Raw genomic sequence first — 23,314 nt, 5'->3', positions numbered from 1 at the left:
TAATATCTGCTGAGCAACCTGATCTACTTGAAGATGTCCCTGCTCATTGCAGGGGGTTGGACTAGATGACCTTAAAATGTCCTTTCCAACCCAAAGATTCTATGATTCTATGATTCTATGTTATGGATGAAGTGGGGGATAATTCTATATCCTCATATTTATATGGAAAAATCTATTTACCTCATTTTTTTTACCCATACTTGTAATTAGTTGAACTTTTCTTTACTGTTAACCACCTTGCTGGTAACAGAGCCAAGGGAAAGCTGGGTCATGTATGTGAATCTGGAAATATAATCTGTCAGCAGAGCTTCGGAATGGGTTCAATGTAACCGACATTCAATATCTGATCAATAACTTAACTCACTGAATACTAGCTACAGAGAATCTACATCAGTTATTCCACCTCCAAAAAAAAAAGGCAGCAATTGTAAAGGCTGAGAGAAAAGGGGAGAGGTTACTGCTTATGATTTTGACTCATTTAGAAAAAATTAAATAGTTCAAGGAATAAATAAAACACCTTAAATAAACATGGTACTTACTACAGGAGAAGATAGGACAACAACCGTCCTCAGATAGAGCAACAACTGGTTGGAAGCCTAAATCACATGCTGTTTTGTTGATAATGCAGGTTTTTATATCACATTCTGCAATAGACAACAGAGTTAATGTAAGCCAAAGTATTCCATCCAGTAGTGTCACTTGCAGACCAAAGCTTGAACATCCAAGAAATTGGGTAGAAATAGAAGATTCTTGAACAACACATTTTTGGAGTTTGGGAAATGTTCAGGTGAAGTATCTCTGAACTTGCTGTATTGTAAAGCTCTTCCCTGGACATATGCTTCTGTCCCTTGTTCCTGCTTCTCTTCCTCCACTGGATGTTAACCTCTAAAAATCCTAAACACCCTCATCTCAGAGGAATGACAGAGAAACAAGTTGAGATAAAGGTAAATGAGTCAGAGAGTGAAAAAGATAAAGAGGCAGTGGATGAGAGCCAAAGATGTAAAGGTTAGGACATGCTAGACAAAACACCCTGACAGTGCGCACTGCTCCTTCAAGGCATCCAAGGAGCCTAATGGACCACTGCCTGGCAGCATGAAGGGATGAGCGACAGAAAAACATCCCACCACCATTGCCAGGATCTCCTGTCTTGCATCTTCCTATAGATGCTGGGAATGGCCAGGGTTAAGAGCCAGCTGATGAGGAAGTCCTGTGTTGTGGTGGGTATTTGCAACTGGGAGGAAACAAACGGAAAGGTGAGGGCAAACATATATCAGGAACCTCTACAGGAGACCTTGGGGGAGCCTGGAAGATGAGCACATCCTCCTTTACTGGATGGATCTGTGCAAGGATCACACTCTCATCTCAGAAGGGACAAGAGCCAGAGGATCCTGTGAAGCACCTGGTGATCCCAATGTTCCATGGGGGATTTTCCAATGTAAGTATCTGGTGGGTCATGGCACAATCTGGACCAGAGGAGGTGTCTCCTGATAGCAAGAGCTCCTGTCACGTAGATGAAAGAAATGACCGTTCGTGTGTTTATTTTATTATTCGTGTGGGGTACCAGATCTCACTTGAGGATTGCTGCTAAAGGCAAATGATGCAACATTATGACATCTGAATTACTACTCACCACAGACTGTTTCTGTACAGCATGGGTCATCAAGACGCGTTTTTATTCTGCGTACAAAGCCCTCTTTAGTGCAGTTGATAGGTGGAAATTTAACACAAGGGCGGGGGAAGCAAGAGATATTCAACGTTGCTTCATCACAAGCACAGTATTGACAGTCGTGCTCCCAAGCCTCTCTAGGCTGTGGAAACAATAAGGATAGTAATTCAGAGAGAAAAAACTGGAAGCATTATATTAATGAATGCCTGCTGCAAGACTAGTGTAGGGCTGGGTTGCTCTACTTTGTTATGTAGGAAAATCAGAGTTCAAATCCCAGAGGGGGGAGAAGGGAACAGTAAGAAAAAACGCTATTATCTGTCACCTTCCTTTGCAGGGTTGCATGTTTCCAGAAGGGAAGCTTGGTAGTTCTACCAGGAAAGAACGATTCTCACAAACTGCTATTTCTGCTTCTGTACCTCAAGTGATTAATAAAGTTCTGGAGTTAAAATCTGCTGTTTTGTTTTCCACTGTCACTGCAGTTCACTGGTATTTAAGTTTAGAGTCAAAAGAAGAAACTCATGCAGTCATTTTTACAGGAGGTCACAGAACCCAGCTATAGTATAAAGAGTATTTTCCTTTTTCTTACCTGTTTCACTGACCCATCTTGTGCAGTGCAACCTATAAAATGAATTACAGATACCTTTAATGATAACAGAACCAGGGAAAACAACAGAAGCAGAAGGACAGGAGTAGAAGGAAGGTTTCAAAATCTGAGAAACAACCACAAAGAGAGATCCAGAGTGCAAAGTCACAGGTTGTGTACCCAAAACATCTTAAAGATCCTCCTCTTTGTTCTTTTGAAACTTGTGCTTTCTGCAAAAGAGCAGGCAGAAACTGCCAGTCTGAAACATTTCCAGCCTAACTAGAAAGGGTCAGTATCAAGGTCTCCTCCATTTCATCTGTACTCAGACATCTCCCCTAATGTGCACTTCTAGTCAGGACCTTATCCCCACTTCCCATCCCACCATTTACATTATTTCTTACCACAGACAGAAACACAAATGCCATCGTGATCATTCAGCAGCATTTTTCCATCAGGACAGTGGCATCCCTCAACAAACACTGGTGTGTTATTCTGGGAGGGGATGGTGTTCATAATGACTTCTCTGCACAATTAGAATATAAACAGGAAAAAATGAGAAGCAGAAATGTGCTCCGGGGCCATCAGACACCCAAATCCCAGGGGAATGTGAACTTCCAGCCTTCCTCAGCAATTCTCAAGTTATGGACTTGAAAAGTGCTTTAGGAAATGACCCACCTGCTGAAGCAAGTGTTTCTTTTTGCTTCCCCACATGGCTTGTATACCTGATCCTGAGCACAGCTGGCCTCTGTGGAGCATTACAGCACACAGGTTAGAAAGCCCAGACCCATGCATACCCTTCGGCACACAACAGACGAACCACACACGCTAATGCAGCCCGCCCCACGGGTCTGCACGACCCAGGCTCCTGCCCAGCGAGGGGATCCCTGCAGCTGCAGCAAGAGGGGGTCAATGGATTCAGCAAGGTGCTTGCGACACTAGCAGTAGAGCTTACCCCTGAACCACTGTGTCCCCCTGAGCACGGCAAAGCACTTCAAGAGAAGCTGTGTGTTGCCATCTAGTGCTGAAGCTCCAGGTAACGCACAGGGCTCCTCATCTGAGCTGTTTAGTAGAGACTGTGGGCCTGTTTCACACTTGTTCTGCCCCAGTTCTGGGCTGGAACAACCTTTTTGATTTGTTCCTGTTTTTTCTCAGGTCCACAGCAGCTCAGGAAAGATTGAAGCCTGACGATTTAGAGGCTACAAGCAGGCATGTAGGTGAGGAAAGGACAGACCGGAGTCACTTCACCATGAGCAGGACTTTCCCAGGCTTACCACACTGCCCGTTCGCCTGCCTCCTCCAGTCCACACAGACCCCATGGAGCCCGCACAAGGCTGCGTACGTCTGCATGCTCTGGCACTCGGTGCTGGGGTGCCGTTCTGAGCACCCACTGGCCACACAGGCCTCATAGTAGGGCTGTGGGGGGACCACGCCGTGGCACTCCGTCAGGTTCCTTTGCAAAGCAAGCAGACAGACATGACATTTCACTTCTTTAGGCTACTTCTGAGGATGAATTCAACTCAGAAACAAACCCATCACCACCCAGAGAAAGCCTCAAGGTAAAGACACAACTACAAATTGCTCTGATAGGCAATAAACCCACAGAGTTTAATTAAGAATGAGCTTTACCTCCCATTCTTTAAAATGCTTTGAAAGAAAGCAATTTTATGTTGGACTGATACAGGCAAAGGAAAGTCTCCTGCATAGCTCACAGCTATAATTCTATATGCTGATATTTTTCTGTCAACATGTTTGACAATCCTGTTTTAAACTACAAAATAATTTTAGAAACAGACGTACACTATTGCTTACTATATTCTGACTGTGTTCCTTTTCAGCCAGAGATTTCAGATATTATATTATAACTAGTTCCTGGTTGGCTTCTCCAGAACTGACAGGCAGAGGGAGTGTCAAGCAGTAGACACTATTAAGGGAGCACTGATTTTGATGATGCAGCTGAAAAATATCTGCCAAACTCAGCAACATCCACACATCAGTTCACTGCTCATTTTTCCAAGGCATGCTAGACTTCATATTTTCATCATGTCCCATAAGCAGCTCACCAAAGTCACGAAGTCCACAAATTATCTTGTAGACTTATGTTTCTGGCACTTTTGGGAGTTGTCTTACCAGATGATTTTACACAGATTGGAAGGCTCACAGTGCTGATGATATTCAATCTGAGGTGGTTCTGAGACACCTGGATTACAGTATCTGTTGGTAGGGTCTGGGACTTTCCAATCTAATGCCATCTCTTTGAAGGACTCAATAACCTCACCGTTCCTCTTCATAGCATCATCAGACTTCTGGTTGGTGCAGGTACCTGGTAGCAATATAAAAACAAAGTAACAGTTCGAGGACAGGACAGTTGGTGCAGATGAAGCTGCTTAGGGAAAACCTGGAGGGAAGTTCTCCTCCTTGTGAGAAGGTAACCACATGTGGGGTCCTGCATGAATTTCACAAGAACTATTTGTAGGAAGAGAAGGCTAGAAGAAATAGTTTGCCAGTTACTCATGAAAATCAGAGTTGATGTGTTGGTTGATGCATTTCTCCTGGTGGCTAAAGCAACTGAGATGTCTCTGTCCAGCACAGGACTCTCCAGATTCATACATTCCCATATTGAGTAGACATTATCAAAAGAAAGGCCTTAGAAAGAGCCTATCTCCATCCATCAACAGACTGAGAACAGAATGAAAGGAAGTGACTTAAAACTGTTTCCTGACAGCATCTTTCCATCAAATAGAGATAAATTTGTTAAAATTTGTGAGAAATAGAAGTGGAGTTTCGAGAATTTACAGATGTTTACAAGGGGATGAGAGAAAGAAGGAGTAAAATTTATTACATTTCATTACAATCAGCTGATGAGGACACTCACCACACAGTCCCATGGTATTATTATAAAACTTTCTGAAAGGGACTTTTATGTAAAAAGCAAGTCGACTGTAGGAGACATAAACTTCTAGTTCAGGTATTTCAACTATGACGTAAAGGCCAGAACTGGTTATCCTGATACCATTCTTGGAAATGTCTGGAACAACTTTCTTATAATTAAACAAAATCTAAAAAGAAGAGAAACAAAAGGTCTCTATGGACATCCTTCTGTTGAGTAAGGTATACAGTTTGGAAACTAGAGCAGCACAAATTCAGACCTCAGATGCACCAAATGAAGTCTGACAAAGGCAGTCATTTAAGTAGTTTTCTATGACTCCTTTTTGATATGTTCTAATTTATATTTGAATACTCATGTCAGGAAGAAAAACACAACTTTCGATTATGTGATCATTTCCCAAGTTTTCAGAATATACAAATTTTTGTTGACACAAAGGAAAAAAGAGAGAGAAAGCAAGCAATGTAATTGCGTTGCATTTCCTACCCATTCCATTTTTTTACAAGCTTCATCCTTTGTCGTGACAGGACATTTGGTAGTAGTAATGCAACTACAGCAAAATAATATTGAGAATTCATTTTAACACAATACTTTACCAAGTTTGTTTCTTTTCCATGTTCCATTGCTTGTGTCAGAATCACAACAGACTTGGAGTGAAAAATGAGAAGGGACATTGAACAAATTGCTCCATCAATAGCACCACAGTAGTAGTTGTCTAAGTGAATCCAAAAGCTGTGAGAGTCAGGATGAATTGACTTCACAAGGACATAGGTGCAGTTTTCTTTAAAATGATAATATGTTCCATCAAAAGTCACATAATGCTCATTTCCCCATCCACTGCAAATACCTGGAAGACAGAGCAACAGATGTCAAGTTCGGTTTCTGAGCTTCTCTAAGTACAAGCTGGTTTTAACTCCTTTATTTGCTTTCGGTGAGAGCTGAAATAACCAGTTTGATAAAGAAAAATTAGCCTAGCAAGGGCACTCTTACCTGCTCTCAACAGCCAGTGTTTTAGATGGGACTGCTGTTGCATCAGATCCTACTTAATTAGTACGAACATAATATAGATGTTGACCACATAGACTTATCTTTCTTGAGGCCCAGCTGAACATAACATAAATTTCAGGAATTCTCCTGCTGCCGTACTTACACTGACACTCAAAGACTTCACAGCAACCAGTTTCGTCATAGCGTTTCGTGAATGGGAAACCATTGACACAGAGTTTCAGATGCTGAGGAGGGCAAGTCATGCTGGACAGTTTAATATTGTTTCCTTCTCCCAGGCAAGTGGCAATCTGACAGTTTCCAAAGTTCCATGTTTCGTTAAACTATTGATGGATTGAAAAAGGAGAGGAGAGGCACATAACAAAATAATGTAACAAAATCTTTAAAATCACACACAGCAACTACGCCCCATTCAGAGAATTGTCTACGATGGCATTATTTGCTATCTACTCTTTCTCTGGAAGCCAGGCAATATGAAACATGTAGCAATCAACAGAGCCTTGATATCTACTTCTGTTCTATAACATTTTGTATAGGACTCAGTATTAAGGTCCTGACCAATTCTGATGATGGGGCACTGCCAGATGTGGTTTCCTAGCCTTTGTTCAGCTCAGATAGCTCTGCCCATGTACAATCACTTAGATGTTTCAGGTGAACAGAATGTTTAACTTATTCCCTTAATTATTTGGGGTCTTCTCATATACTTCTAAATAATCTAATTCAGCCACACCTACAGTCCATCTGTAGTGGTGGTTACCAAGAATCAGAAGAGAACACTGAATCTTGGCTGCAGGCAATGCTGTAGCTGATGAAACACATTTTCTTCTTTCAAGTTGCTCACCTTTCTGGGAGGAATGAGCCCGAGACAATCACTCACAGGAGTCCCCATGGAAGCAGGAACCTGGCTTGTTGCACTGGGAGCAGATGTTGGTGGGCAAGCTTCGAAGTCTGGATCACAGATCTTGAGGGCCTCAGTATGACCAATTTTACACTCTGCCCAAATTAATTCAATCTGACACGATGCATTGCAAAGGGAGTAGGCACAACGACCTGATATATTCACTGGCAGAGAAACATTTTCTCCTGCAAGGACAAAACCTGATTGTTAGCACTGGACTGTGCATGAAACTAGTAACTCTCAAGGCCTCTGCATCACCGATCGACCACATACTCAGCCCTGCATTTGACTAGGTGGGTCTGCCTGTACCCAATGGCCACGTTCAGGAGTGACTGTCTGCCTGCAACTCCTTGAATTCAATGGCTGAACTGGGGCTCAATTCATCTAAATGGCAAAGACTGAGGAAGGGCCACAGGCTCTGAAATTCTGCTCTTAAGTACATTAGCAGGAATTGAAAATGAGTACAAGAGGAGAGAACACTGAATACATCACTGAGCGCAATCTGGTCTTCACAAAGACCAGGAGACAGGTGGTTCAGGAGCTACTAAGAGATGAAGAAGAGTCTTCCCTCCAGTTTTTAGAATATGACTGTGGATTACAAGCCCATGTTCAGCAGTTTGCAATTCAGGGTTTGTGTTGGAGTCCATTGAAGGTAGCATCTGGTGTGAGCTTCCTTACACCAGGGATATCCGAAGCAGGATACTGTTATAGGATATGAAAGAGTTGTAGTTCTGAAGGTGTTACAGTTCAAAGATGTAACAACGTGTGGTAATGTGTAACTGCAGCAGGCTGAATGAGCACTTGCTGAAGCACATTTACCTATCAGTACATCTTCCCACATCGATGGTGCAGAAAAAAACGTGTTTGATTTCTCACCCTTTTGTAGCAATTGTCCATTGTTACTGCAGAAGCAGGGAGTGGCTACCATTGACGATGGAATTGCAGATGTTACAGGCTGCATATGTGGTTCTGCAGGAAATGAGTTTATTAATATTCAAATCCTCTGCTACTCTACTTCCAAGCCCTATGGCATCTATTACTTTCTCTCCAATCACAAAAAAAAAAGGGAAAAAATAATAATTTTATAGCTCCACCACATTCTGTACAGGTACACACTAAACCCATCCTCTCTGTATTTATATATACTCTCTCTATTGCACTGTAAGCTATCAGAGTAATATACACACACTCTCCCTCGTAGTTATTTTTTATGTATCGTATACAATAAACTGCCCTTCTACTGTTGCTTATTAATTCCAATTTAAGGTTTCTTTGACATTTCTAATCCTGAGGGACTTCACCTGATTTTGGAGACGTGATTTTCAGTGGCACTCCATTTTGCCTTTTAATGCCTTGTTGTGAAGAATCTGTTGGTTTAAATACAGCCAGATCATTTAGACACTTTACTATGCCACCTACATTCTGCTTACAATAGTCCTTCCTTTCCTAGCTATTACTCCATTATACTTCTTATTCCTCTTGTTAACATACTTAGCAAATACCAAACACACAGGCTTACCATCAAGTCTTTAGCTCTTCCACTCACTTGAGTACAAAAGCTAGCTTTTAATTTTCCTTGTCCCCCCTGTACAATTTGCTACCAGGATAACACACATTTTTTTAGACATTTATTTTTCTTTGCTATAATCATGTGGCAAAATTCCAGCTTTTCTTTATTTCTTTTTCCTTCCTATTTTCTGTTCATTCACATCCCCTTCCCCCTGCAATTTCTTTTTGGGAAGGGAGTAAACCATCAGGCAGCTTTATTTTCTTGCTCCAGTGATCCATTTGAGACTGACTTATTCCAATGCAGAAAATACAGTAAGTATTATATACTTACTTATAGATAATACTTAAGTATTATATACTTACTTATAATAAGTACAATATGAGAACCATAGTGTGATATAGGTGATGAGAAGGAGAAAAATAAGGTTTAAAAGTATGAAATATTGAGACTAGCAACACCAGAGTGTCAACTGTGGCATGCCCAAGTTTATTGTAAAAGCTGTACTGAAAAATGACTGAATCCCTCTATTCTCTCTTTACCCCATTGACAGTAAGAATCTATAAAAATTACACTTTTTGTCCCCACCATGAGATCCACAAGCTCTGAGCACCCATTCCTGAACCTGCAACTGCCTTAAATTCTACACTTATCCTCGACATGCAGTAGGAGATTTTTTCCAAGATGGAATAATCTTATTACCATTACGGACTTTCATAAAATCACCACCAAATCATCTATAAATTTATTACCTTGTGCTGATGTGGGTGGTGTTCTGCAAGGGATGACTGTTTTAATGATCTCTCCGTTAGGGCCACAGACAGCATCGCCGCACTCAGTCCCATATACTTGGCTGTATACAGTTTCATTTAAGGTGTAGGTCTTTCCATTGTAGCAGCAAAGGCAATCTGAGGCACCAAAAGAGCAAATTCCACAGTAACAGGGGAACACTTGTAATATAAATACAGAGTAAAAGAAAACCAACCTCTGGATTTACCCTTCTGTAGGTCATATCATCAAACATTAATTACCTGACTGAAACACTTCCTCAGTTTCTGCTTGAGAAGTTGCACTGGGACTTTACCTCATTTATTTAGAAGGGGTTAGATTTTTGTTGTTGCTCGCATTTTGTGGAGTCAGCTTGCATAGGGTAATTACTGGCTGGTGAAAGCATCAGAACTGACACTGTCCTCACCCAGCATGGAGCACAGGTGCGTTCCTTCTTGGCAGGGAATGTGACTGGGATTACTGCCTTGCTGAGCGATAAAACACTGGCTCAGAAGGTGTTGCACAGCCATTTCCATCCACTCATGAGGAACATGCAGTGACAAACAATTTCATTTAAATATATGAGAACCTCTCCAGGTTTTGGTGAATGCACATTCAGGAACCCAAGGGAATATATCTATTACTGTAACAAAATCAGCAAAACTGAAGATGTGTTGTCTACTGGGTCACCCTGCATTTTGGGATGTGGCTTCTCCTAGATATGGGAATAAAATGATACCATACCTTAAGCAAATGTGTCTTTTAGGCACATGAACATGCCTCTCATAAGCTAGCTGTCTAGGCTTATTATGAAATTAGTGGAAATTAGAGGAAATAGCACCTCTACAAGATTTGCCCTGTTCTAGAAGCGCTCATTAAAACAAGTACCATGAATGGTCTGCTTCAGACTACTTTCTGTCTGTCTTCACTGACTACCAAGGAAGCATAAATGTGGAGAACTGGTATTTACCTGGGTGAGATGAATCCCACATTTCACACCTCTCTCCTTCCTCCCTATGATTATCCTTTAGACAGTTCTTCAGGTCAAAGGTTGAATTTTGCTTATCAAAGTATATTTGTACTGCTGTGCATCCACCTATTGAACTAGCTAGCTGGAGTCCTATTACCAATATGCCTGCGGCAACATGTGATGTTGGGTTGTTTCAGTCCTATCATCACGTAATGAATGGTGAGGGTGGTGAAAAGTTACCTTTGGAGTCTTCAGCACATAGTTTCTCTTCAGGATCACTGAAGATAAAGAGTAAAGGAGAAGACTTGTTTTATTGGCTTGAATCAGTATGGGGAATAACAATGTCTGCAACAGTATCTGCTTTTACATAAAAGCCTATCCCTGGAGGATTTAATGACAATTGCCACTGCCCATGAACATAAACCAAACATTGCCACATTGTCCTTTACAGCCCTATTCTACCTCTCTCATCATCAGCTGACTTACCATGAAGTGCAGTTAAGGAGAGAGATGCACTCCCTGCTCTCCTCATCAAAATATGGCTTGTCAGGACTACACTCGGGGTAACAGCCTGGAAAGTCAAACAAAGCATTCTTAGTCTGCTTTACATAGATCCAGGGAAAGCACATAAATACCTCTATCAGATCCAGATTTGATCCCAAAATGAACGTGATCCCAGTATGAATGTTCTTTATACTACACATTATTTTTCCACCTCCTCTTTTTCCCTCTCTTCCAAAAGTTTTGATTAACTCTGTCAACAGATGATTATTCTTTGCAAATTGAGACTGAATGACCTTTTACCTCTCCCCATATTTAAAGGCAACAGGCAAATTATGCTATGAATGGCACCGTCATACAGGGAATTAGCCCGGGTGAGGCATGGTCAATGAGTTTCTGGAGTAAATGGGATAGCTTTTCATCAACCTTGATTCTTAAGACACTTAAAACCAGACTAATGGCTTCAACTCTCATAAACTGCATCAAAGTCAAGCAAGAATTACCTTCTAGACTGTACAGCAAGTTCCCACATTTCCCTTGTGGGTTCCTGCACGTCATTAGACAAGGGGCTCCACAGGGTTTATAGAACCACTCATGTTTGTCCGGCGGATTGTAATAATCACAGAACACAGCTGGAACAGAAGAATAAAAAACCTCCAAGTCTCAGACATCAGACAGGAGTTATTTTCTAAATCTTGTAAGCAAGAGCTTGTTAAGTCACGCATGCACAGTGTATTCTGCTCTTCTTTATCGCCCATGTGCCCGAGCACATGGAACACTGCTTTTCTGAGTGCATTTTCAGTGCAATACTTACGGCAAATGGCAGGCGTTCTCCAGTCGATACAAACACCAGCTCTGCTACAGCTTCTTGAATAAGCAGCAACTGAGGTGCAAAAGCACTCACAGTCTCCCACACTGTCACAGCCACAGAAGTCAGAAATACAAGATTCATAATATGGTATTGGGTTCACCTGCAAAATAGCAACAGGTCTGTTACCATAGATATACCTGCTGCACTGTTTTAATGGAAGAAAGGGCTCTGAATTGCTGCCATCCACTGGCAGTTTCTTTGCCAGAACCAGGCTGAGTCTGTGACAGACTGGGATTATCTTGACGGCGCTATGATATTTTACAACAGGCAGTTTTTTATTTTCACCTGCCTGGTAGAATTGGACTCTAAATCTTCTCATTCTCATGTGTGTAATATTGGCATTTACGCTCAAAATGTCTTTCCAGTGTAATTTCTGCAGGACTGAACTACCTTGTTTTGGGCTAGCTCAACTATATAGTGTGTGCACTCTCTAACTGAGAGATAGTGATTAAACGAGTATAAAAGGAAATCCTATTTCCATTGAACTTCAGTTATCTCGTGTTTTAACCTGTGCCCACAAGAACTAACCAAGGAAATTAAGTCAAGTTTGCTTTTAAAATGGCTTATTAAACTGCACTGAAGCATTGTATAGATATTCTCATTAAGAATTATTAGCCTTGTTTCTGTTTAGATTAATTCAACTTGTGTCTAAAATAAACCAAATAATTATATCACTCTAGGTAATTTGAGTATTTTTTCCCAAGGATCCCCATACAAACAGTCCTATGCTAACTTATCTCTAGATTTTACAGATTGATACCTAACTTTTTACTTCTGGTAGCCAACTGTTACCCTCTTTGTCTTCAGTTGCTCAAAACAGGCACTGCTGTTTCCTGAATGCTGTGCAACAGGATTCAGCTGGCATAGCTGTAAACTGAGGTTTTAAAGGAGGTAGCCCTTGTACAGGAGGATGCTGTGTAATAACCTTTGATAGTAAAAATTTGTGTGCAAATGTGCTGCATAATAGCGACAAATACCTAGTGTGAAACTGCTCAGGATGAGAGAACAAGATTACCTTACTGTGACAGGCTTCAAAGATGTTACTCTTAATGATGCTGCAGTGCTTCTGTCCCAGGACAGACTTGAAAGGCTGGTCAGCACACAGGTCTGTCATGTTTATGCTTGAGCAGGTGCTTGTTATTTTCCAGCTGTTTCCAAACTCCTGGATGCTCATCTCCACAGACTGCCCTCTGGTTGTGAAGTCATTCTTTGAGCGGCCATCGAAGTCCCCACAAAGGCCACAGACTTTTCCCTGAGTGATTTGCGTAGGCACAGTAAACAATTTGGTTATTTTGAGTGCAGCCAACTGTTTGACAGAAATAAACTATAGAACAGGCCAAGGCAAAATAGATGCAAATTTCTTAACAGCCATCAAAATAGGGATTAGAAAAAGCTGGACTTCAAGTGGCAATTCACTCTGTTAACCCTCCAATACTGCAAAGCATCTGGCTTTACTTCTAGCTACAAATATTCCAGAGTGTTTCATACTGACTGAACAATGAAATAAAACACAAGACATGGGCTGCTTGCTTCTTCTCATCCACTTAACCCAACACTTTTCCAAGCTCTGCTTTTCAAACTGGGGCTCCAGTTCTGGGTACATAACTTTGAGTTTGAGATCATAACTCTCAGTCCCTGCCATACTTACCTGGAAAGATGGTGCCACGTGAACGACAACAGTAGTCTTCTGGTCCCACATGAAGTTCATCCCTTGATTTGTTTCAATCACAATATAACCTCCTCTAAGATCCACTTTGTAATTCTTCTCAGCTCCTGGATTAGTGGCTATCTCCTGAATTCTTCCTTCCAACAGCCTGATTTCACTGCTCTGCAAGGAACAGGTACATTGTATGGAAGGAAATTGAATAGAAAACTTACTGTAACAGCACTGGTATTCTGCCTTTTGTCTTCCATCTTATTTTTCTGTAGTTTTTACACTACATCTTGGCCTATTGCCAGATGTGTAAGCCACAGACAAGACCCACGGAGTTCAGTGGGAAACGTCTGCCCTTGCATGACAAGTCTTACCTCACAGCCACAGAAATTGCTCTCATTCTAGACAAAATCTGTTTTGCTGGCACAGCAGCTCTTGAGTGTATGGGTGATTCAGCATGCTAGAATACCCCTTGTCACACTGCTTTGTTTCACCATCCCCTCACCACCCCACTATGGGAGAAATCTCTTTTGTGTATACTTTGGGGAGATGCTAAGCCTGAGCTGGAGGTAAGAAACTCTTCCCTCTGAAGTTACATCTGCCCTGTGCTTAAACCATGGTAGAGAAACATGCTCCTCTAAAAACTTTACAATCACTTGTATACCTCTAATGCCACAGATGCAAATACACACACACACACATGCACACATATGGGGTGCTGTTGACTCCCTGCTTCTTTCCCCTCACCTGCAGAAGTGCCCAGTCCTGTTAACACCAAATGCCTAAACCTTTCCCAGCTTGCCTGCCTCTGCTTTCTGGCTGTTTGACTTCCATAGGTACTCTCTAGCAGCAAGTGAGTTGGAATATAAATGGATACTACACTAACTGCTACAAAATAAAAATTACAGCTCCTCAGTTATAACCAATTTTAGACAAACCTCAAAAATCAGTGTGATCTTCAGGGAGCAGATGGAGAGTGACTTCCCACAGGCGTTGTTCTGAATTACAATTCGGAAGGTGCCAGCATCCATGTTATTGGGGCAAAAATCCTTAGAAAAATAGATAATGTTGTATTAGATCTTTTCAGACAACTAGACCAGCCTTATACATTTTCAGGAGCTCTAAATGAATGACACACCAATCTGACTTCTGTTATTTTGTCACTTTTTTGTTCACCAAAACTCTGGGCATTTTGGAATAATCTGGTGGCAACCAACTTGGTGGCAGGTTCATATTTGACCAGGAATTTAAAAGAGAAAACCTAAGGAAAAAATGAGCTTTTCATAGCATCAGTCCTGCACAGCCAAAAATGTAAAAATATTTTTTCTTAAAATTAGCAAATACAACTGTAATTTGGGGAAGAAAAAATGTCTCATGGAGTACTGTCTCATTACATGCAACTATTATACACCAGGCTCACACATTAACCTCTACATGCGTCTGCCACAACAAAAATATTGTCAGTCTTGGGTGGCTGAGAGAAACACTTAGCTGTTCAACACCACACCAATTCCTTTCCCTTGCAGATGTTCTAATTATGTCAGGAAAGCGCTGTCCAGCCCGGGACTTAATAATTTAGGATCACACTGTACCCTCTTGTGTCACTTCTGAGGGTTAATTGCATTGCTTTTGTATGGAAAATCTCACTGGTATCTGCTCTAGGTACAAGAGGAGGGGAGTAGGCTCTGCTCATCAGTGTTGACTATTTTGCATGGGATAGCCCACTCAGTCTGAGCCCTACAGTGTAAGTTGTGAAAAGTATATGGATAGGAAAGTGAAAAAAATTGATACCTGAGCTAGAATATAGTCACAGTCTCCCAGGAAATCAAACTTCTCACCATCAAAGCTCATGTAGTGCCCATTTCCATACACAGTGCAGGTTCCCTTGCAGGGATTGTCTGTGCAGTTCCACCGCCTTTTGTTACAGGTGCTGGGAGGCAAAATGCAAGGAATCACAATCTTTGGATGAAACATGGTTTTTCCTTAACACCAAACAGGAGCAGAGTAATTCAAAGGTTTGTCTTTTGCAGTACTTCAAAGAAAACAATCATGTCTGACTTTTCTGGGCTTACCTTCTCAACTGTTCTGAGACCATGCCGTGAGATGGCTCACTAATCAGAAAGTTCATGCTTACTACCAAGGCATGTTTGGACTTTGTTTATTTTTATTCTATTTTTACCTTCAAATATCTTTAAAATCATTAAGTCTGGCAGCAGACAGTGGGGATTTAGGAGGTAAATTTAAGGTGAAGAAATGAATACTTCAGCCATTTCTGAATATTAATCTGCGAGGTACCATGTGGTCAGTCCTGTTCCTGACAACAGTGGTGTGAACCAATAATATCCCTGTCTTCCCTTGTGTATTGGGTCTGGCTGAGATGGAGTTAATTTTCCCCATAGCAGCTCACATAGTGCTGTACTGGTAGCTAGAAAGGTGTTGATGACACACTGGTGTTTTGGAACAGTGCTGAGCAGTGCTCACACAGCATCAAGGCTGTCTCTCCAACATTCCCCCCTCACCAGTAGGCTGGGAGTGGGCAAGATCTTGGGAGAGGACACAGCCAGGACAACTGACCCAAACTGACCAAAGGGATATTCCATACCATATGACATCAGCTCAGCAATAAAAGCTAAAAGAAAGGAGGAGGAAGGCATTCGTTATTATGATGTTTGTCTCCCAGAGCAACTGTTACATGTACTGAAGCCCTGCTTCTTGGGAATTGGTTGTACATTGCCTGTTGATGGGAAGTAGAGAATAAATCTTTTGTTTTCATTTACTCCACATCCGGCCTTTGTTTTTGCTTTATTAAACTGCCTTTATCTTGACTCACATGTTTTTTCCATCTTATTTTCTCTCCCTTCATCCTGCTGAGGAGGGGAGTGATAGAGCGCCTTGGTGGCACCTGGCATCCAGCCAAGATCAAACCACCACACCTTGACAAATTTTACCTCCAGTTCAAGGAGGCCACAGACAGAAAATTTTAGCTGTTATACCCTTGACAAAGAGACTTCAATTTTTTTTGCCATGTGTCTCCTGTTCTTATAAAAAAACAAAGCCCTCACTGCAATAAAACCTCTTAATGGCCTCTGTGGTGCATTGTCTTGGCAGGACTATACAGTCTCATCCTCATTAAATAATGGGTAAGGATTCAAAGCATTTTTGCCACCATGATGAGTAACAACAGTGAAGTCTATGGCAGAGTTATACCAGCAATGGGAGCAACTAGATCATTCATTTATCTTATGTGACAGCTATACACCCAGAAGCACTGGAAGTCACTGGAAGATCATTGCGATTCCTCCCTCCTCTAAATTCAGTCCTTTTCTGGGGTTCAGCTGTGCCCAACAGACATGGATTCAATACCCACTTGTAGAACAACCAGCCACAGACCAACCTGGATGAGGCTGGTACTTCCAAAGCTGGTATGGAGGCAGTTTGCAGAACAGGATGGAAATTATTTGACAGAAGATCTTGGTACTCATTCTCCTGAAGTGGAGGCTCGTGCAGCATGTTGCAGAGAGGAAATGTTTCACCTTTTATTTTTACTAGAAGCCTGATGGCTCTAACAATGAAGAGGAAGGCTTCAAAATGTCCCATTTGCTCACTATGCACTGACAATTTTAACAGTCCTTGATATAAAACAAGGCTCCATAGAATAACATACCATGTGTTGCAGTCCACTTTGATGGTGTCCCCAGGTTTATAAAAGTGTCCTCCATGGACACACGGGCATTGATCTTTGGGAATACATCCTCCACTGCCATCTAATACCAGCCCATCAGGACACATGCAGCCAGAAACACATTCTGTGACATACTGCATATATAAAAATACAAAATAAGGCAACTCGTTAATACACAGAAAGTACAGGGAACTAGCAGAGGTGCTAGCTCTGGGTACCAAACTTTTGGATTTTTTTTAAAATCCCATAACTGTAAGTTAGCGACAATGAAACTACAAGTATCACAGCTACATGGGTAGCTATAGCGGCTGTGTAACCAGTATAGCTGGTCTGTCACCAGCATAACACGTTACTGTCAGCATTTGTTAAGGACAATCATACATGCACAATCATGTTGTCCCATGCTCCTGTTAGGAGGTGAAGTCCTTACACAGTGCATATCCTGAGTCTTACAACTTTTCTGACACTCTGATCCAATTGCATTAGGACCCGCAGAGCTGCAGTTGAAGTAATACATAGGAGCTGGGCAATCTATAGGAGGAAGAAAACATTTTAGGAAGGTAATTTAGTGAAATCAATAAGGATGCCATCAGCAATTGTAAAGCAGAGCACAGCATTTTTAGGGCAGCGTGTGTCTCTCGTACAGTTTCTATTAGCTTTCATTTCTGCCCATCAACAACGTGGAGAGAAGGAGGCAGATAACTTCTAAGCTTTGGGAAATATCTTCATCTTTTAAAGAATTCAGCAAGTCTGGTGACATTTTTACAAAGACAACTATTATCAACGTCCAGAACATTTGAGGGAGAAGGCAAAAATGTGCAGGATACTAAAACATTACAGAAAGTGAGAGAGAACACAGAAAAACATTATAAATACTAGCTGACACCATAATGCTATTATTTAACTAAATCTCACCTTTTACCAGGACAGTTTCTCCAATGCAGTCTAATCTTCCTCGAATGCATTTGCTAAAGAGATTACATAAAATGAAACACATCAGTTCTTTGCACATTTATCTCTCACTAGAGAGAAAGGTACTGTAATTCTTCACTGGTCACACAAATAACAAATTCCTATCAAAATGAATATTTGGTACAGCTATCAGGTTCAAAGACATGAATTACCATCCCCAGAAGGAAGATTAAGACATCCATCTCTTAAATACTCTTCCTTCATCTGCCACTGGTTTCCTATGTGTTTTCCCTAAATCAAGTTTTCCTAAGCATCTATTTTCCACCCTGTGAAATGATACTTTCTCTAATAAGAGACCTTTTAAATTACTAAGTGAATCTGTGTTTACAAAATAGTCTAGAATCCTCAGGAAAAAATATGGGAGTTGGAAGACAGAGAGAGACTATGTAGACATCTAAAGATACAAATAAATTGTTTGAATAAAACAGCCTTCCCCTGGTATTTGTTTGCATTGCTGCCTTGAACTGGTTGAAAATGAGAAAAATGACAATTTTTTTTCACTGCAGATGCAAAGTAATTATGTCATTTTTAGTATTTTTCACAAAAATTTCTTTCTCTCTCTTTTTAAAAAGAATCGGTTTAAAAACTGAGATTTTACATTTTTTTCCTGGATCATTTTAATTTGTTTGAATAGTCTGCAGGATGGTGTGTTGGACACTGTTTTTTACTTTGCTTTTTCATTTCAAAGCCAGAAAGTCCCCCAAAACCCCTATCTTCTAGAATACTTGCTCCCACCATATAGGGATATTTTTTACACAACAATAAACTTTGTATAGATATAGGTTGCAAACAGTACTCTACTTAAGATGTTTTCAGGTTCTTGTTTGGTAGCAGGAATATAGGATCTTAACCTTTGCTGTGGCTGCACTTCCTGCCAGGGGAATATTTGCTTTGGTAGAATCTAGGAGAAATTTGTCATTATTCCTTACGGTAAAATGACACCATTCAGGGATTAGAGCAGGGACTTCCCCAGTGAGACCTGATGTCTCCTAAGTATGCAGCCTTTGCATCGTCAGAGTAGCTTACCACATCAGTTTGTCCTCTTGGAAGGAGTTGCCAGGCTGAACAATCTTGCCTTTGTAGTAGCAGGGACAGTCATCTGGAGTTACACATTCCTCCTCGTCATTGAGGTAGGTCCCTTCAGGGCAACCACAGCCCTCCATAGGAGCGATCTGAACTTTACACAGCGGATCAGGTTCATCCAGCGAGTGGCAAGACTGGTTACAGTACTTCACGCTATAGTTATAAACCATAGTCTCAGGACACTCCTCAGAGGGATCTTTGCAAGAAAAATAAAATGGATGTATGGCCTTCTCTGTGCAATCATCACTCATGCTGTTAATGCAGCTTTCTGCATGTTGGTAGCCATAAATGTGCTTTTTTCAAACTAGAAGACCTTGTCTCCCAGTGGTCTGGGGGAAGTCTGCTCACATAGGCTAAACTACGTGACACTGAATACTGAAACACTCAGCAGGGTATATCTTGACTGAATAAGGGAATCAGTATATTTTTGTAATTTGTACAATTTATACTTCTGTCCTATGCCAAAAAATTAAACCAATGAATTCTACTTTGTCCTTGTAAGCTAAAAATTAATTTTCTGTTCTTTACTAATGATTTCTTTGGCTGGTAATAATTGAAGAAATTAGCATATTTTGTAAGGGGTAAATTTTGTTGTTAAATGGGCAGTGCCAAGAAACTCTACTAATCCTTTGATGCTACCAAAGAAAGTGTTTGAATTCTCATAGATATCCTGAGGGCAACTCTTGTTGTCATCCTCTGAGGAAATGAGAAACAACAGTTTCTAAGACCTCTGGGTGGACCAAACAGTTAAATACCAAAATCTAAAAAGATCAGCTGACCCTGTAAGACGGTGAAAAGCTGGTTAATTTTCACAGACTAACAATAAATAACAGCTTCAAACTCTGCAGTAAAATCTGCAGTAGTAATCCATAGGAATGACATCAAATTTTGTCAGGAAATATCACCTGCATTAAGGCTGTGGTTTTCAAGAAAGCCTGGCATCCAGATTCCTCTGAAATTCAATGAGAATGGGGAATCTAGTCATCTTGGACGTCTTTCTAATTCACAACCACAGATTTAACCCCTCAGATGTTTTCCAGATACACACAGATGCACTACAAGGTATAGGTGAGTTGTTCATAGGCAATGGTGTTAATTAACTTTGCAGCAATATCATTAATATATTGGCAATAGATTCCCTGCTTAAACAAAGCCCTGTATGGTTTTCCAGTCCATGACCACAGTACACTTTGTTAGATTAGTTAGTGTGCTAGGTTTGTATACATATTCAAAAGCACCACCTCCACCAACAAAAAACAGCTAGTTTCCTTGGTCTTAGCGGGAACAGACACAATATCTCATGTATAATTTGGGCAGGTCATGTTCTCCTACTTTATAGGTACACTATGAAGACGCAGTAACTGGTAAATCAAAATAGGCCAAATAAGAAAGATATTAGTAAAGATGTTGAACATGAATTTACATCAGATTTGCCTGAATGGGTATCTCTATTGTTAGTTATTAATGCAATAACATAATGTGTTTATTTCTCCCTTTAATTTTTCATAGAGGAAAAAGATCAATTTTGGTAAAGCGTTATCTGGTAAGGAAAAGGTTATTTGATCATATTATTCATGTGACTCATGGTCACAGATTTGTAACCTTAGATTCCACACGTCACAACTGGAAATATGAGTGCAGACAGCATGAACATACCAAAGACAGCTTCAAGCTAGCTTGCACAAGGAGTGCTAGAAAAACAGTGCCGTGACTTAGCAGAGGCTACTCACCCAAATGGTCTTCTGGGTAACCAGTAACTCAAGTAATGGGTCATGCATCCTCTAAAGATTGTGTCATATATATGCATTGCCAACGGTTAGCTAGTAGGGTTTACTTATTTCATACACTCTACCGACTGCAGTGTAGACATTCCCTTAGGATATAACCTGCCTTGGATGCTGCCTGCAGCCCAGCACAGGTGGAGACAGCTGCAGGAGCTGGAAGAACCTTCCGACCCCTGCAACAGGACAGACCACTGAGAGCGACTGTTCTGGCCCATTTATTCTTTCACTCATGAATAATGCAACCTTCAATCTTATCACAGGCATGTTCCCAAAAGATTATTTCTTCTTAGATAAGGCCTAAAATGATTGTGCTGCTTAATCCATTAACATCTTTTTCCCAAGGTTACTGCGCTGTTTGAGTCAATATTACCTACTGTGCCATGAGTCCACAGTTTTCAGTCTAACCCATGCTGCAAACCAGTTTTGCTTTGGCGTAAAAAATGTCAGTAACTCTATGTTGGTAACAAAGCTTTCAATAAACAGAAACTGTGTCTAGTACATAAATCTGCATGATTCTAGGATAATTTGCTGTGGACTACACAGTGTTCCTTTTGAATTATTTCAGCACGGGTTTGATAAATTGTTCTTATTGCAATCTTAAATGCCTTCGGCAAAGCACCATACCAGTTACATTGTTTGTCTCTATTAAATATCCCAGCTAGTCTCTAAGTCAGGCAATTAAATAGATCACAGCTGCATCAAAGCTGCATAAAAATAATTGTTGCTGTGTTTCCTTTTCAGATGTGTTATTAGTCAAGAAACCTGTACCTCTATTTTCATGTTGATATAGGCAAATCTCACTTGAACTATCTGATCGTCAATGGAAAAATGGAAATGTTGAAGTAAAATTCAAACGTTGGGACTTGTGAGTTTTATTCTCAGCTCAGATACCACCTCATAATAAATTCTGTCAGAGCCAAAGAAAAATATATACATATGTGGACTTCGAACCCAGCATTTAGTGACAATGTGTATGTCCAAGAAACTTTTATTCATTTCTTAGATAGTCCTGAGCTGAAAATGCCTTTAAACACTTCCACATTCTCAGATATTACCAATATATATCTATTAAAAACTACTACTATTTTACTGTAACATGGAAAAAATGCAGTTAATGAGAGTGGTACCATTTGCATGGGCAATGTCTAAGACAAAAGGACTGAGATGAACTACAAAAAAGGTATCAGAATTACACATGGAGAGGCCCATGTGTTCAAAACTAACCTAATTGCAACTCCTTGTTGTGATTTGATTAATACACTTTACAGTCTTTTGCTTCTCTGAGTACTGAATTCACATAATATTTTACACAAGGAACATAAATCATAAGAGCATGAAGTGGACATGAACGGATTTTGGCAGGCAGAAGTTTTTTTATAGAATATATACTTATTCTATTTGTCAAAGACCCACTGACTTGGTGACTAAACAGGAAAAATACTGACTGCTACAGACTGGGCTCTCCTGGAACTGTTCCTCCATATCCCTACTCAAGTTATTTTAGGATGCATACCACAGATGTCCTGCCTCCAGCCCTTCAGGGACATGCCTGCTGCAGCACAGTCTCTGGAGTAAGTAGAGAGCACACTACACAGTGCAACTTCACTCTTCTCAGCATTACAGGTGTCATACATACATTTCTAGGGGACAGAAAAGGATATGGGTGTTATGCCCAGGTCACAGAAGAAGCAGGGAAATATACAGCAATTCAAAAAGTAGTTAACCAATATATTTTTGAAAAAGTATTATTACCAATGAAACTTAATTTGTAATATCTCTAAGAGAAAATGTATGTTAATGAAATATGCAAACCTGAGAAATAGGAAATCAATTACAATCATGTAACTGCAATAACGTTATGTCTAACACTCATGAATAGATGAATAATAAGAATGATAAGGATACCTATAGCCCATTAAAGCACCAAGAAATGTCTATACCAGCTTCCCATGAGGTTGTATCTAGGACATGTCAAAATATGTCATCTGAAAACATTGCACAGCGATAACTGGCACTTGTGCAACTATCTAGTGTGTAGATAAGATACAACCAATTGACTGACAGGTGCATAACAGAAAATGATTTAATAGGGAATCATATGTAATTACATCTAAAGAACTAGTTAAGTAAGTATAAAGGGGACTTAAAGGTCAAGTTCCTTTAATTGGGTGGCTGGACAGAAGGACCCAGGTACAACCAGTCACTCAAGAGCAGTAGGATCATAATGCATATATGGTGACTTATCCTGCCATTACTGATGTCTTGGAAAATGCTTCCATGAATTCTGGTTTAAAATCTGATGACACCAGCAAGAGTAACAGACATATCCATAAGAAACTGGTTATTACTTTTCCTTAATTGAAAATTGCAAATTCCTATTTTACTTATAGTTAACATGAATTCTCAAGCAGACACTTTTTGAGGGAAACTTGGGAGAGGTAAAGCATAAGCTGTGTTCTTAAAGGTAACTGAAGACATATTCAATT

General features: G+C 40.5%; 1 protein-coding gene across 1 annotated transcript in view; it reads right to left on the bottom strand.

The window, feature by feature from the left end:
* LOC309405203 (mucin-5B) overlaps nt 1-23,314 on the bottom strand; it is a gene marked incomplete at both ends in the record, with an annotated part of 45,884 nt that overhangs the window by 5,738 nt on the left and 16,832 nt on the right. Inside the window, 26 exons of the mRNA XM_081999917.1 lie at nt 540-644; nt 1,631-1,808; nt 2,253-2,284; nt 2,651-2,772; nt 2,925-2,994; nt 3,521-3,699; nt 4,377-4,569; nt 5,122-5,305; nt 5,730-5,980; nt 6,284-6,461; nt 6,980-7,221; nt 7,913-8,005; nt 9,296-9,451; nt 10,522-10,559; nt 10,768-10,852; nt 11,286-11,414; nt 11,597-11,753; nt 12,669-12,905; nt 13,302-13,481; nt 14,246-14,356; nt 15,099-15,237; nt 16,972-17,123; nt 17,420-17,520; nt 17,905-17,957; nt 18,988-19,240; nt 22,342-22,468. Of these exons, the coding sequence (XP_081856043.1) occupies nt 540-644; nt 1,631-1,808; nt 2,253-2,284; nt 2,651-2,772; nt 2,925-2,994; nt 3,521-3,699; nt 4,377-4,569; nt 5,122-5,305; nt 5,730-5,980; nt 6,284-6,461; nt 6,980-7,221; nt 7,913-8,005; nt 9,296-9,451; nt 10,522-10,559; nt 10,768-10,852; nt 11,286-11,414; nt 11,597-11,753; nt 12,669-12,905; nt 13,302-13,481; nt 14,246-14,356; nt 15,099-15,237; nt 16,972-17,123; nt 17,420-17,520; nt 17,905-17,957; nt 18,988-19,240; nt 22,342-22,468 (3,745 nt within the window). The remainder of the gene's footprint in view (nt 1-539; nt 645-1,630; nt 1,809-2,252; nt 2,285-2,650; nt 2,773-2,924; nt 2,995-3,520; nt 3,700-4,376; nt 4,570-5,121; nt 5,306-5,729; nt 5,981-6,283; nt 6,462-6,979; nt 7,222-7,912; nt 8,006-9,295; nt 9,452-10,521; nt 10,560-10,767; nt 10,853-11,285; nt 11,415-11,596; nt 11,754-12,668; nt 12,906-13,301; nt 13,482-14,245; nt 14,357-15,098; nt 15,238-16,971; nt 17,124-17,419; nt 17,521-17,904; nt 17,958-18,987; nt 19,241-22,341; nt 22,469-23,314) is intronic.

Source organism: Phaethon aethereus (genome assembly GCF_964289735.1).
Source record: "Phaethon aethereus genome assembly, chromosome: 5".
In the NCBI taxonomy this organism is placed as follows: domain Eukaryota; kingdom Metazoa; phylum Chordata; class Aves; order Phaethontiformes; family Phaethontidae; genus Phaethon; species Phaethon aethereus.
Note: the sequence above shows the minus strand (reverse complement) of the source record. Positions and strands in the feature narration are given on the sequence as shown.